This window comes from Trematomus bernacchii, unplaced genomic scaffold (genome assembly GCF_902827165.1).
Source record: "Trematomus bernacchii unplaced genomic scaffold, fTreBer1.1, whole genome shotgun sequence".
Classification (NCBI taxonomy): Eukaryota; Metazoa; Chordata; class Actinopteri; order Perciformes; family Nototheniidae; genus Trematomus; species Trematomus bernacchii.
In genome coordinates, this window is record NW_022987519.1 from 456272 (window position 1) to 474183 (window position 17912).

A 17912-nucleotide genomic window follows, 5' to 3' on the forward strand; every position below is an offset into this window, starting at 1 on the left:
CCCCCTGGGATAAATCCATTTATCAGATAAAGGCGAGTAGACGGGGGGGCACGGACAGACATTCAGCTGAAACCTGACAGGCAGCTTTTCACAGCTTCTCTTCACGGGTCACCTCATTTCATGCGCAGGGTGCATTTTGTAAGAGGCCATTACTGCCGCAGTCACCTGAAAAAAGAAGAAAAGAGGCTCTGAAAAGTCAGCTCCAGAAAAAGGAAGTAATTTTGTATTTGCAAAGTATTTCTATTCAGGGGATAAAGCCCATTATGCCCGCTCTGAAAAGATGGATGAAACTGTAATCAAAATACAAATAAGCTTTTGGAAGAGCAAACCACAATCTGAGCTTCACCGTCTGAAATTCAACAATACCACATCTGAAAATGATTCACAACATTTTGTCGGCCAAGGACATACTAATTTGTTTCTCCCTGTTGTTACGAACAGAATTGCACATTATTATAATGATATATAGCTGTTTTATATATTTTACATGATGCATTAATTCGATATTTCTCCCTTTTAACTATTTCCACCAGAAGATTTTTAATTGGGTTGTGCTCTGTCTTTGTCCATGGATACTTGCATACTAGTGGAATATCTTCCTAATAGGTGTTGTGCTTAATTTTGACTATAAGCAGTTGCGGTGACATTTTGAAAATAACAAACATTTAATCGATTGTTTTATACTTGTTTGGACCGTTTCAGAAGTTGTGTATGGCAAAGGTCAACGGAAATACGCACAGCTGTTTTTTTGGCTGTCTTTTCTCCATTTTCTTTGAGCTAATTGAGTATTCTCCTTCTGAGGAACATGAGACTGCATATTTTTACCTCTAATTTGGTGAATTAAGGATTCAGCATGTTGGACGTGCTTCTATTTGAATGCTGAAACAATATAAATTGGCTGTGGTTCAGGAGATAGAGTTTCATCCACTAGACTAATCTAAGCTAAAGGCGGCTATAAAGGAACTACAGCACGGTCACATGACTTCACGTCACCACCGCTAAGCTAAAGGCGGCTAATGTTGGGCTATTTGGAACTACAGCACGGTCACATGACTTCACGTCACCACCGCTAAGCTAAAGGTGGCTAATGTTGGGCTATTTGGAACTACAGCACGGTCACATGACTTCACGTCACCACCGCTAAGCTAAAGGCGGCTAATGTTGGGCTATTTGGAACTACAGCACGGTCACATGACTTCACGTCACCACCGCTAAGCTAAAGGAGGCTAATGTTGGGCTATAAAGGAACTACAGCACGGTCACATGACTTCACATCACCACCGCTAAGCTAAAGGTGGCTAATGTTGGGCTATAAAGGAACTACAGCACGGTCACATGACTTCACGTCACCACCGCTAAGCTAAAGGCGGCTAATGTTAGGCTATAAAGGAACTACAGCACGGTCACATGACTTCACGTCACCACCGCTAAGCTAAAGGCGGCTAATGTTGGGCTATAAAGGAACTACAGCACGGTCACATGACTTCACGTCACCACCGCTAAGCTAAAGGCGGCTAATGTTGGGCTATAAAGGAACTACAGCACGGTCACATGACTTCACGTCACCACCGCTAAGCTAAAGGCGGCTAATGTTGGGCTATAAAGGAACTACAGCACGGTCACATGACTTCACGTCACCACCGCTAAGCTAAAGGCGGCTAATGTTGGGCTATAAAGGAACTACAGCACGGTCACATGACTTCACGTCATCACCGCTAAGCTAAAGGCGGCTAACGTTGTGCGTGAGGACGTTTAGTCGTCTCATTTAGACACCTAGCATACGCTGTTTTTATATTCAACAGTGGGGTATTTACTGACGTGTTTTATGTCGTAAAACAAATCGTTAAAATCTCTTCAGCTTGTGTTAACCACAGACCTTATTTCAAGCTGATAACCAAAAACACTTTCAGGAAACCATTGACTTCCAGACATGGGAACAGGAAGTGCTAATATGCTGACTCTTTTCTGGGTGTTTGGACTCATTCCTGCACCACTCTCTTTGTACGTTAGACTATAAATAATCAAATTCCATGCTTTACCGTCTACTTTTGGTCTTCCTACTGTACACCCTCCTCTCTGCTCAGCTGCCAGTGAGCTCTTTCATTAAATCAGATCTGCAAACAAGTCCGACTCTGCCTTTGAACCTCCAATCTGTGAGGACTAATGTGTGTTTTTCAGCATGAATATGTGGCTGCTGCTGCTGCTGCTTTGTACTCATACCACAGCCCCCAGCAGCAGTTTTCTTATCTGTACTCTAATGAACTACTTTCACATTTTCAACCTGTTATATGGAAGTTGAGTCATTTTGCAAACGGTCACAACCTGCTGCTTTCCATAAATTCAGCCGTCTGATCTCTGCTGCGGTTAAAGGCGAAGCACAGCGGCTGCATTTAGACCCAGAAAAGGCGTGGAAGCCCACACAAAAAGCTGCCGGCAGGAGATAAGTCTCTGCTCACTTTGTGGAGCCGGGAACTGGCACTTTGACTCCCAGAATGCATTTGTTGCTGGCAGTGTTGCAACAAGAGGAAGAATAATGGTTTAATTTCCTCCTGACGCCTCATACATATGCAGCATATGAGCTTCCAGTGATGCCGTCGCTCATGCAAACTTAAAACCCTCATAGAGCACAATGTGTCAGCTGAGGTTCACTGTGCCGAATAACCAGGGCCGATGACATTTATGGGAATGATTTTGTTTTCCTAGCATGACTGCACTGCTCTGAGGAGAACGGCTCCTCTGAAAAATGTTGTTATGGTTGGAAAAAATGTATTTCAACCACTGGTGAAATGTCATAAAGTAAACTATTAATGAATTACTGTACTAAAAGGGGCCCGTTATGGTCTTGTGGTGTTCCCTTTCCTGTAGTTTGTTCTACGGATTCCAATGGATGCCTGAAACACATCCATTGGAATCCTTTGTTTACTTGCAGAACATAGTGACATCACGAAGTAACACTCACGCTTCTATTGGCTAGCTCTCCAACACATTGTACCTGATAGGCTAAGGAGAGAGAAAGCTCTAAGCGTAGGGCTGTGCAATTAATCGTATTTTAATCGCAATTACGATTTTGGCCTGCCACAATTACGAAAACAACATAATCGAAGAAAACGATTATTTTGCTTTGCTAGGTTGTGACAGTGCAACATATTTGATCTAATTAATTTTGGTCTCATTTATTTGTATTTATCATATTTATATATGTTTAGTAGCTTGTTGAAGTGCGCTCCAAAATATTTGTTGATCTTGTTTATTGGTATTTATTATTTTGATATTATTTATTTAAATGTATCATTTATTTTTGTATTGGTTTTTCAGTTGAATTATACGTTCAGGGTAATCAACAGTTAAAAAGATACTGTTCAAATTATTATTTGTATTTGTTTTAAAGTTCAATAAATTGATGTTTTCAAAGTCAATGAATAATCGTATTTAATAATCGTGATATCAATTATTGACCAAAATAATCGTGATTATGATTTTTGCCATAATCGCACAGCCCTATCTAAGCGGTTGACCAATCACAAGAGAGCAAGCCAGCTAACCAATCAGAGCAGACTGGGCTCTGGTTTCAGACGGAGGGTGAAAAGAGGTGCTGCAGCACAGGCAGTATGAGAAAGAGAAAGAGCTTTTTGCACCTTAAATCAGAAAAGCACATCATGATGATTTAAAACATTGGTCTCTCATATCAAAAATCATATACAAAATTGCAATAGCAGTAAAATAAAATGCTGCATAAAGCCCTAACATCACAATAATGACCTGTACCAATGCTATTAAGGAACTCTGGTTACACATGTTGTAACCCGTCATAAGCACAAAGAAACGTATACATCAGCACTAAACCGTCCCTGCACCCCTTTATGCAACAATTAATTGAAACCTTTCAAACCAATAGCGGCCTGAAATTGAGTTAAAAAAATGACCTTATTATGTCTTTAAATCGTCTGGCAGTGTGTAGTCAATGAGCTAAATCTTTGTTATGGTCCCTTAAGAATCACCATCAGTCTCAAATGGTGTCTGATCCTTTTCTCCACTCACACAGACACATTCCTCTTCTCTCGGTTGTTCTTGGCCGACTCTGTTTCCTAATGAAAGACATTTGTTAGATAATGAGACTTTTCTCTCCTCTTGTAATGACGATGTCAGACTTTAACAATGACTCTAATCTAGTACTTTTGTCCTGTGTCTCCTCCACCCTCTGCTCTTCCTCTCCATCTGTTTCTGACTGATTACCCTCTCCCCCTCTCTTCCTCCTCCATGCTCCCTCTCTCCTGTCTCAGGTGAACAAGCAGCAGCTGCAGGCGGTGAAGGAGCGTTTCCTGGCCTTCCTCAACGGGGAAACTCAGATTGTGGCGGATGAAGCTTTCTGCAACGCTGTGAGGAGCTACTATGAGGTAGGAAATGTTATCTCTACTCCATATAGAGGTGCAGGGATGGCATGCCTTTGTAGGCCGTTCCTGAAGTTGGCATCTCCCTTGTTCCTTGGGAGGACAATTGGGATTTCTCCATTGGATCTCAGAATACTGCTGAAAATAATCTCTCTGGCAACAAACGTTTATGATTCTAACACTTTTTGTTCGGCAGGATAATCTCCACATGTCCACAAAGCTAACGTTAGGCTATAAAGGAACTACAGCACGGTCACATGACTTCACGTCACCACCGCTAAGCTAAAGGTGGCTAATGTTGGGCTATAAAGGAACTACAGCACGGTCACATGACTTCACGTCACCACCGCTAAGCTAAAGGCGGCTAATGTTGGGCTATAAAGGAACTACAGCACGGTCACATGACTTTACGTCACCACCGCTAAGCTAAAGGCGGCTAATGTTGGGCTATAAAGGAACTACAGCACGGTCACATGACTTCACGTCACCACCGCTAAGCTAAAGGTGGCTAATGTTGGGCTATAAAGGAACTACAGCACGGTCACATGACTTCACGTCACCACCGCTAAGCTAAAGGCGGCTAATGTTGGGCTATAAAGGAACTACAGCACGGTCACATGACTTCACGTCACCACCGCTAAGCTAAAGGTGGCTAATGTTGGGCTATAAAGGAACTACAGCACGGTCACATGACTTCACGTCACCACCGCTAAGCTAAAGGCGGCTAATGTTGGGCTATAAAGGAACTACAGCACGGTCACATGACTTCACGTCACCACCGCTAAGCTAAAGGCGGCTAATGTTGGGCTATAAAGGAACTACAGCACGGTCACATGACTTCACGTCACCACCGCTAAGCTAAAGGCGGCTAATGTTGGGCTATAAAGGAACTACAGCATGGTCACATGACTTCACGTCACCACCGCTAAGCTAAAGGCGGCTAATGTTGGGCTATAAAGGAACTACAGCACGGTCACATGACTTCACGTCACCACCGCTAAGCTAAAGGTGGCTAATGTTGGGCTATAAAGGAACTACAGCATGGTCACATGACTTCACGTCACCACCGCTAAGCTAAAGGCGGCTAATGTTAATTTTAAACGGTGAACATCAATGAAAATGTATAAATATCATTAAGAATAATAATATATTAGATCTAATATATTGAGTAAAAGAAAGCAAAGGTACACAAAGGCAGCTTACGGTTTGTATAACTTTATTCTTCATTTACAAACCTTCCTTTGCCGATCATGCAAGTCTCCTTTTCATAACATATCTTTGGCAGCCACTGCAATGACCTTCTTCTTATAGTCACACACTGACACAGATACACTAGTGATAAGCCAAAATCAGTCAGTCATATCAATACACAGCAAGTTAATCGTTGGGTTCTGGGTCACAAAATCTCTCTGTACTGTGAAAATGAGTCCTGTGTTCTCTTCGTGGCTTCCTGTGTTTCTGAGCGGTCCCATGTTCAGTCCCTCTCCACCCCTCTGAGACAGAGTGGTCTTTAAGCTCTTATGGCACAAAGTAATTCAAGTAATCGCGAGCATCACCTGAAACAGATTAGAACATCGATCTCTCCAGCTGTTTTCTCTCAGAGAGGGAGTTTTTCTTTCTCTCTCCTCAAACTGAAGCTTTTTAATTTCCATCACCTCTGCTCCCTGTGATCGCCCACTTCTCTTCAGTCTCTGATATTTATGAAACGCTCCTCCATGCGCTCTTTTGGGGTCAGATCATCCCTGCAGCAGTAAGCATCGCAAAGTTCCCTCCGCAAAAGCAATGGGATTGAATTGTTCCCATTATAATATACAGTAAACCAATGTTTAGAATAACTATTTGGCCGATGCAAATACAGATGCCAATGTTTTGCTGTTTGTTTTTTCGTTGTAACATGATTTGTATGATTACAAAACATTGTTTCATTATTTGTTCTAAAGGAATACGCATCACACTAACTCTGAATGACCACAAATTCCGAAAGATGATTGTTAAAAAAGCTTCTTGAGCCTTACTGCTCATTGAGAAGAATTTAAGTTCCAAAAGTCAGTGGTTGCGTTTGATTCTCGTTGTCCATCATAACTCATTGGAGCCCAGTCTGCTCTGATTGGTTATCTGGCCGGCTGTGTTGTAATTGGTCAACTGCTTTGAGATGTCCCGCCTCTTAGCCTATAGATGAGAGTAACACCTACGTCACTTCCGGGCGAAAATTACGGCCCCGCCCACTTTTGGGGGAAAACAAAGCTGTCATTTGAATGGCGGTCAATACAAATTCTGAAGTTTTTGTCAATCCGATCAGAAATGTAATAAAACTGGATTTGTGGATCTTCAAAGAGCCCGATTACGATGGCCAGTCAGGCAAACAATTACATTAAATCACTGGAAATCGACGATCGGGCTCGATATATGGTTAAATTAAAGTCAGTAGGCGAGGCCGTAATTTCGCCAGCTGTTACTCTCATGAGCGAGGCGGAAAATAATAGTTTTATCATGCCAACAAGCTGCTGTGTCGTTTATTGCACCTCAAACATTAAAACAAATCCAGAGTTACGTGTTACTGTACTTCCTCTAAGAACAAAGGACAGTAACAGAAGAGCTCTGTGGCTTCAGGCTCGATCGCCGTTCAAATGACAGCGTTGGTTTCCCCCAAAAGTGGGCGGGGCCGTAAAGTGACGTAGATGTTACTCTCATCTATGGACATCGATCGCCAACTGCTATATTTAACCATATATCGAGCCCGATCGTCTATTTCCAATGATTGAATGTAATTGTTTGCCTGTCTGGCCATCGTAATCGGGCTCTTTGAAGATCCACAAATCCACGGTTTTATTACATTTCTGATCGGATTGGCAAAAACTTCAGAATTTGTATTGACCGCCAATCAAATGACAGCTTTGTTTTCCCCCAAAAGTGGGCGGAGCCATCATTTTTGCCCTGAAGTGACACATGTGTTACTCTCATCTAAAAAAAAACATTGACTTCAAGAACAGGAAATGCTAAAATGCTGACTCGTTTCAGGGTTTTTTCGACTAATTCCTGCATCCCTCTATTTTCCTTGTGGTTATTTTTGTATATTTTAGAAACTGGTACCCTCACTCCTCCACAGATACAAATCCTCCCACGTCACATCCAGTTTCCGTCTCGCTGCTGGAGGAGGGCAGCTGTGAGCACAGATTGCAGAGAATTTCCTCTCTCCTTTTTATTCCATTTCTTCTCTGTCTCCCCCTGCCCCTCCTGCTGAGGCGCCTATGATCTGGTTTGAGATGTTATCGGCCACTTGCAGCCTTGTCTCCTTAATTGCCAGTAAAGTGTGAGACGGGAGGATATCAGTGAAACTCCCAGCGTTTGTCTCGCTGACAGCCCGATGATCAAAGTCCTCCTAAGTGGACATCATCTTCCCCACGAGACACACAACACTTTCTCCTGAGACATCTCCCTGTTGTTCCTGCACTCACCACCCTGATCATATATGATTATGTGTGTACAGCATCACCAGGGATTCACACTGTTTTCCATTCATCATATACACTACTGGAAGATGTTCCACATGAGGAAAGATGGCTGTCAGACTCAGAAACACACCAGATGATCTATTTCTGCTTCTCGCCCCGCTACAACTCTGCATCTTTCCTGGTAGACAATGAGTTGACTTGTTTTACAAATTACAAACACACAAAGCGAGTTTAGTGCAGATACAAACTGAATATTTGGTTGAAACAAGAACAGCATGACTGTGGATCAGAGTTTGCGCTAGACTTCTTCGCTGCCCGTTATTTTGACGGACAGGAACGCAAAATTTCCGTCAAAAATCCATTATTACCCGTCGGCCTGTACACAACTCGTGAACTGTCAACGGGGAGGGGGGGTGGACGCTCGCTCATGAACTGTTAGCGCCGTGTTATGCATGCCCACAGCACCTCGCGGGAACGCGCACAGCGTAAAGCAAATACTTTCGTTGATCTGTTCGGCAAAGTTAGGTTTGGAAACGATATCATTTCCTTTTGGCATGCATAACACGGCATAATACCGGAGCCCCGCTGCGGGGAAACTTTGGCGCTGTTCGGAGTTTGTTCTAATCGGCTTTCAGATTTTTCCGTCATTGTTAAAAAAAAATCATAGACGGATAATATTCGGTTAACGCGACCTCTGCTCTGGATATACCATTGCAACTACTCATGGCATTGTTGCTAAGATTTAGCTGACTATATTGACAATTCTGATATGTTGAAATATATTTTTATCAGCAACAAATGCAACCATCATTGAATGTATTTACTAAAAGGTTTTGTTTGTGTATCAAAGCTTGGTTTATCTCTGCAATAGAGTGCCATTGTACTAAGGCTTTCTGCAAGGGCCCGGCTTCGATATGCGACCATTTGCTTCATGTCGCATAAAAAGCAAAAAAAACAACATCTCAACACAAAGAAAGATCAACGAGACCGACTCAAGTCCACTGGAAGTACGCTGGGCATTGAAGTACATTTTCATAGTGGCCAAACCATGATACTACAACTTAAAGGTGGGGTAGGTAATTCACTTCAGAAACACTTGTTATATTCCATGGAATGCTCTTAACATCCTGATAGCAATGAATACATTAAATGCTTTGACAATAAATACATAACAAAATGTCATCTGTGGAAGCCGTGGCGCTGTAAAAAGCACGACCAATCATCTGAGCCGGCCCGGCCAAAATAACTGGATGGCCTACCTGCCTGTCAGCCTTCCATCTGTGCACAAACTTATCTCGTGCCCTCATTGGTCATGTGCGCGTTCGTGTGTGTTGGAGGAGGGGCTCTGTAAGGAAGTCTGAAGGAAGGGGCCGATTTTTTTCAGTTACGTACTTTCAAATTCTAGCGCACTCGAGCTGGTTTATCCATTCTTCCCTACCCTACCTTTAAGGATGTTAGAGTGTTTTAAAAAACAGACAAACACATGGTTGGTTTGGTTTTTGTTTAGAATTTGTTGATAAAGATATAAATATGAAATAAACCAGAAATGTCAACAAAAAGTAATTCTGGGCCATTTCTTTTAACCAGGATTCAGTATTTAGTAAATGAGGGGGCGATGCATGCATCATGGGTCTCCGGCTGGATTGGAAACACATTTAGTTTTATGGTACATGGTATACTGTTTCATCGCCCTCCATCACACTGTTATGAGCTGCAGGGAAAAGGCAGCGCCAAAGGCAGTGCACCATCATTAGCCGACACGGGGAGGAGAGGGTGTGGAGATGGAGGTGAATCATCAGCAGAGGAGGAAACTCTGAACTGGCATCCCAACAGGAAGTGAGACAGCTGGGGAGGCGACAGGATTTCACAGCTCTCACACTGATTCTCCCCATCACTGGTGCAATTCATTTCAGTGCAACATTAGTTCCATGAGCGTCTTTTCACCAGCCTGGGTGTTTTTGACTCTGAGAGGCAAAGGAGTTCAGATCTGAAACACAAAAGCTGTATTCACAACAAGCTGCTGAAGCCTTGAGACCAACAGACTGCAAACAGACTGCAAACAGACCGTGGGTGGAGGCGGTAAAACCATCGAAAAACTCTCTGAGATATGAGAAAAGGAGGACAGACGAACAGGAACACGTGAGATGTGATCATCAGGCTCAAATGGCTTTGTTAAATATGGGTACCACATCATTTCAGGTAGTTTTAGGATGCAAGAAAGCCCAATATTCTTTCTCTTGGCATCAGGAACCCTACCCACTAATCTTATTATTTTATTGGCACTTTCTTTAGTTAACAAGTAACAGCCTGACTCAACACATCACCAATTTTGTGAAGGGGTAGGGCTCCAACAGATCATGTATTCGTGCCAACTGTCACGGTCTGGTGCACGCATGTAAACGGTTTTAAGATCGATGCACGTAATGCGTGACCAAAGTTCACTAGTCCAAGTTACGCCTGGAAACTTGGTTTAATATTGTTAGCAACATGTTCCAAGGTCAAGACAAGGTTATTGACGTGGACATCCTTCGCACTAGTGAACGCAGTCTATAAGGCCAGAGAGACCAGCTTTAAATTAAAGGTCACCTATTGTGCAAAATCCACTTCTTCATGTCTCTTCTACATCAACATGTGTCCCCTCTTCTACATCAACATGTGTCCCCTCTTCTACATCAACATGTGTCCCCTCTTCTTCATGTCTCTTCTACATCATCATGTGTCCCCTCTTCTTCATGTCTCTTCTACATCAACATGTGTCCCCTCTTCTTCATGTCTCTTCTACATCAACATGTGTCCCCTCTTCTTCATGTCTCTTCTACATCACCATGTGTCCCCTCTTCTTCATGTCTCTTCTACATCAACATGTGTCCCCTCTTCTTCATGTCTCTTCTACATCAACATGTGTCCCCTCTTCTTCATGTCTCTTCTACATCACCATGTGTCCCCTCTTCTTCATGTCTCTTCTACATCAACATGTGTCCCCTCTTCTTCATGTCTCTTCTACATCAACATGTGTCCCCTCTTCTTCATGTCTCTTCTACATCAGCATGTGTCCCCTCTTCTTCATGTCTCTTCTACATCAACATGTGTCCCCTCTTCTTCATGTCTCTTCTACATCAACATGTGTCCCCTCTTCTTCATGTCTCTTCTACATCAACATGTGTCCCCTCTTCTTCATGTCTCTTCTACATCAACATGTGTCCCCCTCTTCTTCATGTCTCTTCTACATCAACATGTGTCCCCTCTTCTTCATGTCTCTTCTACATCAACATGTGTCCCCTCTTCTTCATGTCTCTTCTACATCAACATGTGTCCCCTCTTCTTCATGTCTCTTCTACATCAACATGTGTCCCCTCTGTGTAAAGAGACTCTGAAAGTTTCAGGAACAAAGATTCTCTCTCTTTTTGATCCATTTCTATAAAAACCTGTCTGAAAATGAGCTGATCAGATTTTGGCCACTTTATGATGTCATAACGATGTTTTGTCTTGTGTAACCATTAGCCAATCACCAACCAAGGTAACCCCCCCCCTTATCACCTGAATCTCCTCCTAGAGCACCATTGAGTTCTTTGTAACCAAATCTCTCTCAGAGGGGCGTGGGGAGGGGCTCCTTATTTTCATCTAAAGTAACAGACAGAGAATCAGCACTTTGGAAACAGGGCTGAAACAGAGGGGGTTATGGGATGCTGCAATGATCTGTTTGGTGTTTCAGCCAATCAGAGACAGGCTCTGGATATATCTGAGACCTGTGATATATTGATGAAAAACAGTATAATAGGGGACCTTTAAACGTTTGTTTGCACATGACACTGCATTGCTCGTCCTGCGTCCATTTGGACAACGGGCAACAGTAACGTACTGTTCAAAGATTAAAAGGACAAACTATTGCAATCGCTGTATATTTAATGGGCTAACTATACAAAACTTTAAGGAGTAACAGGAAAAAATCAGAAAATGTTGTTTGCTTCAAACATTGACGGTACAAACTGACGTACTTCACAGATTGCCAGAACAAACTAACATAAGCTTTCCGGTTAAACACAGAAAAATACAGATATTGGCTTCACAGGACGCACTAATGCCACAGGACAAGCTAGACAGTAGAAGCGCTGTTGATGATCACTGATGAAACAAAGGTTTATTATTGGCCGTCTCTCCAGACCTTGTCATTATTGTGTGTGTGTGTGTGTGTGTGTGTGTGTGTGTGTGTGTGTGTGTGTGTGTGTGTGTGTGTGTGTGTGTGTGTGTGTGTGTGTGTGTGTGTGTGTGTGTGTGTGTGTGTGTGTGTGTGTGTGTGTGTGTGGTGTGTGTGTGTGTGTGTGTGTGTGTGTGTGTGTGTGTGTGTGTGTGTGTGTGTGTGTGTGTGTGTGTGTGTGTGTGTGGTGTGTGTGTGTGTGTGTGTGTGTGTGTGTGTGTTGTGTGTGTGTGTGTGTGTGTGTGTGTGTGTGTGTGTGTGTGTGTGTGTGTGTGTGTGTGTGTGTGTGTGTGTGTGTGTGTGTGTGGGGACATGATGTGACTGATCACAGATTGAAAGGTTGTGATTTAATATCACTCACCCACACTTCCACAGTTTCACACTCTTCATGAACATGTACTGCCGTCAGGGTGACAGGAACTCGCGTTATGCATGCTAATAAGGATTTCTCACTGCTTTTTGAAATGTCTGATAGTTTGTCCTTTATGATGGAAAGAGAAGTCTAAAGTTAAATGAGTATCTTTGTTTTATTACTCAACATTTCTGTTTTAAAAACCACCAGGGTTTCAATGTTTGTGTACAGTAGTAGCAGTTACATTATGACTCTGTTATGATTGACAATTAACAAGATTTTCAGACCTTATCTAAATAGGCTACCTGTTGGAGTCTTTTATTAAAGAAAGTACAATACCTTAGTCACATGACCTTGTTCAAGTCATACATGTCTGCTTTGTTGCCTTGAAAAGCTCCATAATAGCCCCAAATCACCATGTTAGAGATTGATTTTATTAACAATGAATACTGCAGTACATCCTGTCAAGCTCAAGGTGACAACTACAAATGGTTATGGTCGAACATATTATAAATATATAAAGTGTACAATAATTTAAAAAATCTAAATCTTCTTTAGAAAATACTGTAAGTATTATTTTGTATTGAAGTAGTTGGCTAAATAATGTTCTTCTGCTTTTCTCTGCTCTATATACAGTGAACATTGCCAAATAGATAATGATGATTGATACACACTTTAAAGTTATTATTTGAAACCGTTACCTTGGGCTGTGGGAAAGTGATGGGCATGTTATATGTTAACGACAAACTGAATAATTGTCTTATCAAAAGAAAATCAACACATCAATTAAAAAGATGAATAATAAGCCAATTGAGTTAAAGTCCTGTTCAAACCTGCTTTTGTTTGAGACATAAAACACCAGAGGGAAAAAGATCAATATCAAAACTGGTGGATTATTTGGAAAATGATCCAATCGTGTGTTTTGTACCTAAACCTGTGTGTGTGTGTGTGTGTGTGTGTGTGTGTGTGTGTGTGTGTGTGTGTGTGTGTGTGTGTGTGTGTGTGTGTGTGTGTGTGTGTGTGTGTGTGTGTGTGTGTGTGTGTGTGTGTGTGTGTGTGTGTGTGTGTGTGTGTGTGTGTGTGTGTGTGTGTGTGTGGTGTGTGTGTGTGTGTGTGTGTGTGTGTGTGTGTGTGTGTGTGTGTGTGTGTGTGTGTGTGTGTGTGTGTGTGTGTGTGTGTGTGTGTGTGTGTGTGTGTGTGTGTGTGTGTGTGTGTGTGTGTGTGTGTGTGTGTGTGTGTGTTTTCTGCACCGCAGCAGTGGGGGGGGGGGGATATATATTCCTTCATTTTCACAGAAGATTTCTTACACTTTCTGCGACCTCCGACATCATATCTGCGGCTCTTCGGTATTAAACTGCTCGTCTCCAGCCTCAGTAATAACCCCTTTAATCTGAGTGGAGATCAGCGGTTCAAACCCAGGTCAGAGGTCAACAGCATCCCATCCATTCCTGACTGCTAATCACTTCCTCTCATCCTGAGACCCTGACCTTTATATCTTCACAAGATACTTGAAATTATTATTATTATTTTTAATGATTAAATAACTGAAATTATTTCCACTTTTCCATTTCATACATTTTCATTGTTCGCTTCAAAATCAGTAATTAAGATGAACGCAGAAGGATAAAAAACATCACTATAAAAAAGGTGACATTTCACTTTAGGAAAAACAAAAAGATGTGCAGTTTGTCAAAATGTAATGGCTAAATAAATATGATAATGATAATAATACAATAAAATAATAATAACAATAATATGATAATTATAAATAATGCGAAATAAATAATAATAGGAACCGTTTTTCTGAGCCCGACACTAAAATGGCCAAACCAAAGATATTTACTTTTCTGTCTTTCTGAAAAGAATATACTTTAAAGTGGACCTATCATGCTATATTTGAATAATATAGTGTAGGACCATACCTATATAAAACATGTCTGTGAAAACAGATCATGCATTTTAGCCATGCCTCATTTCGCTCTATTTGCTCTCCTCCAGCCTTGTTTTTGCAAGGGCTGATTCTGTGAGAAGTCTTCTTCGCTGCTTTTGTGGCAGACTACAGCGCCACTTACAGGCCTGGCATATGTACTACAGCGTCTCCAGCGCTTTCGAACGGCAATGGCCGTGGCCCCCCATTCCCCTGATAGGTGGAGAGTTGCCCATAAAGGCGGAGCTCCCTGTTTCTGACGTCAGAACAATTTCAAATCTGTATCAGCTCCGAGACTTAGAGATTTGGGTATGGAGGAAAAGAGAGAGGGTTGTGTTTTCTGACACTTGGTGAGTTCCCTGGAACACCGGGGACACATATTCATGTATAAAAGACGTACAAAAGTGCATTTTGCATGATAGGTCCCGTTTAAGCTGCTCATGATTTACTCAGTCTTCTTGAGCTGTAGCATGTTATATATAGAATTATAAAACAGACAAGTAAAATCAAGCAATCTGATTGGTTCTTAGCCGTGATATAATGAGCGTATATCACGGGTAGAATTGTAGTTACTTTTCCCAAGTCATGTATCCCTCCGCGTCTGAGAAAAGCAACAACCGTTACAACTGTTACATTACGTCCGTTACAAAACTAACTAACTAAGCTTAAGATGGAAACATTTAAGGTTAACTTGGACCTCCGGGGGGGTCTTACTATGGAGGAGTGGATTGAGGAGTGCCTATCTCCAGAAAGCACCTAAACGACGACATGTAGAGCTACGTGAAGAGCAGGTAGGCCAACTGGAAAAGTATCACCATTCAAAAGCTTTCTGATGCGGGTCTTGAAACAAAGCAGAGAAATGATGACCGTTAGTGGCCACAGGTGCGAAAGCTCTCTCCAGAGCTACTGGAAGCCCAATCTCTGGGACCGGAGAAAGTGGAGCAATATTCTCGCCACGCCAAGCAACAGCCTAGAACAACCTCAACCTATACAAGTAACCACGTAAGCCATGCTACTGATGCTGGACAGTTTTTCAGTGGGTGCACAATAAACAGCAACATACACATTAATGTAAATAAATAGCCAAATAATGGATCAACGCTCTCTGTCTAATATGTTCGCTAGCTGTTAGTGTTGTTGCATAGCAACCACCTCATATTGCCACACTTGGTAACCGTTTTATAAAAGCTTCGCGTCGGGCCGAACCACGCCCCTTAGCTGTGATATAATGACCATATACCACGGCCTGTCGTGAGCTATTGCTTAAACATATAAATATAATTTGTGATTCAGGAACAACATTTCAACTTTATCAATTTTCCTTTTCTACATTGTAAGCTTCCAAGTCTTTGAGCTTGTAGAGTTATCAACGTTTACTTTATTCAAAGAACTGGGGCTGCTGCCATCGTCAGAATCAAGTTATGGATGCAAATCAAATTATGTTCATCAGGTAAACAAAACAGCTTGTTGTTTCTGTCTCTGACTGAACATCATGTCAAGACATCAGAACATATCTCACACACTGCAGCTGAGTTTAGCTTCCAGAGAAACACAGTGTCATGTTCTTAGGCCGTGCACACATCCCTCTGACGGGGTGTGTGTGTGTGTGTGTTGCCTGTATCTGTGTGTGTGTGCGTGGCTTGTACCTGTCTGTTTGCTCTGATACTAGTTTTCACATGGAAGCTGCTAATGTAGCATGAAAGTGGATTGACTCTGAGCTGAGGAGGAGTGTGTAAACCTTTGAAGTGTTTCGTAGTTTGTCTTTCTCATAAAGGAACATTCAACTCTGATTTCGCATGTCGGTTTAAACATTTCTGCACTTGTTTTTCTTCACCTTCGTTTTTTCTTTTTCTTCTACTTCTTCCACTTTTTCAAGGTATCTTTGTAATTTTTAAATCTTAAAAAATAAAAAGTTAAAAAGTAATAACGACTCTGGGACCTGGGCTGGGTAAATTAGAAAGTTACTTCACATTGCAAGAGACAAAAGCAGAAGCACAACAGACCCAATAGACCGGGCCGATGGATACATGTTCAGGTGAGCAGCAGAGGTCATGTGATGGGAACAGCAGGAACACAGAGGTCATGTGATGGGAACAGCAGGAACACAGAGGTCATGTGATGGGACAGCAGGAACACAGAGGTCATGTGATGGGAACAGCAGGAACACAGAGGTCATGTGATGGGACAGCAGGAACACAGAGGTCATGTGATGGGAACAGCAGGAACACAGAGGTCATGTGATGGGACAGCAGGAACACAGAGGTCATGTGATGGGACAGCAGGAACACAGAGGTCATGTGATGGGAACAGCAGGAACACAGAGGTCATGTGATGGGAACAGCAGGAACACAGAGGTCATGTGATGGGAACAGCAGGAACACAGAGGTCATGTGATGGGACAGCAGGAACACAGAGGTCATGTGATGGGAACAGCAGGAACACAGAGGTCATGTGATGGGACAGCAGGAACACAGAGGTCATGTGATGGGAACAGCAGGAACACAGAGGTCATGTGATGGGACAGCAGGAACACAGAGGTCATGTGATGGGAACAGCAGGAACACAGAGGTCATGTGATGGGACAGCAGGAACACAGAGGTCATGTGATGGGACAGCAGGAACACAGAGGTCATGTGATGGGAACAGCAGGAACACAGAGGTCATGTGATGGGAACAGCAGGAACACAGAGGTCATGTGATGGGAACAGCAGGAACACAGAGGTCATGTGATGGGACAGCAGGAACACAGAGGTCATGTGATGGGACAGCAGGAACACAGAGGTCATGTGATGGGAACAGCAGGAACACAGAGGTCATGTGATGGGAACAGCAGGAACACAGAGGTCATGTGATGGGAACAGCAGGAACACAGAGGTCATGTGATGGGACAGCAGGAACACAGAGGTCATGTGATGGGAACAGCAGGAACACAGAGGTCATGTGATGGGACAGCAGGAACACAGAGGTCATGTGATGGGACAGCAGGAACACAGAGGTCATTGCAGGGCAGATACAGAGTCATGATGTGAAATGAGTTGCTACATGGCAGAGTATTGTGACAGTAATGGCTTCCATTATTTGTGTTCAGCTCAAACACTTTCTCTGTTTCCAGCTTGGAACTCTCTGTTTTCTGGCGGTCAGAAGGATTTTCCTCCTACAGATGGATAAGCACATCCAAAATCACAAGTCTAAATCTGTTCCCAAACTTTTGTCATTCAGCCTTGTGTTGTTTGTCCAGGAAATAAACGAGAAGCACAAAATCAGTCTCTGAATCCGACAGGGGGAAATCATTGGCTTCTTTCATTTCAACGTATTTTTGTATTGCCTTCTCTGAGCCGCTTTGTACTGATGTCTTCTATGTTCGACGTCCCTGATGTCCTGCATTTCTCATTCTGATTCATCTTTCTTTTTTTTTTAAAGGTTTTAATTGGAATTTGTCTGTAACTTTTTGTTAACATACTTGATGACTTTGGTTACAGAACATTTCAAAATTAGAGGTATTTAATCAAAACAACTCAACACTAGTAATTAACATTCCCTTGATTGCTCAGGCAAAACACCCCCCCCCCCCCCCCCCCCCCTTCCTTAGCTGTTTTAT

General features: G+C 42.6%; 1 protein-coding gene across 1 annotated transcript in view; it reads left to right on the top strand.

Moving 5' to 3' along the window:
* The window catches only part of cadps2 (Ca++-dependent secretion activator 2), a 216586-nt gene that overhangs the window by 39734 nt on the left and 158940 nt on the right, over positions 1–17912 (top strand). The window contains 1 exon segment of the mRNA XM_034116812.1: positions 4281–4394. Within this exon segment, the coding sequence (XP_033972703.1) occupies positions 4281–4394 (114 nt within the window).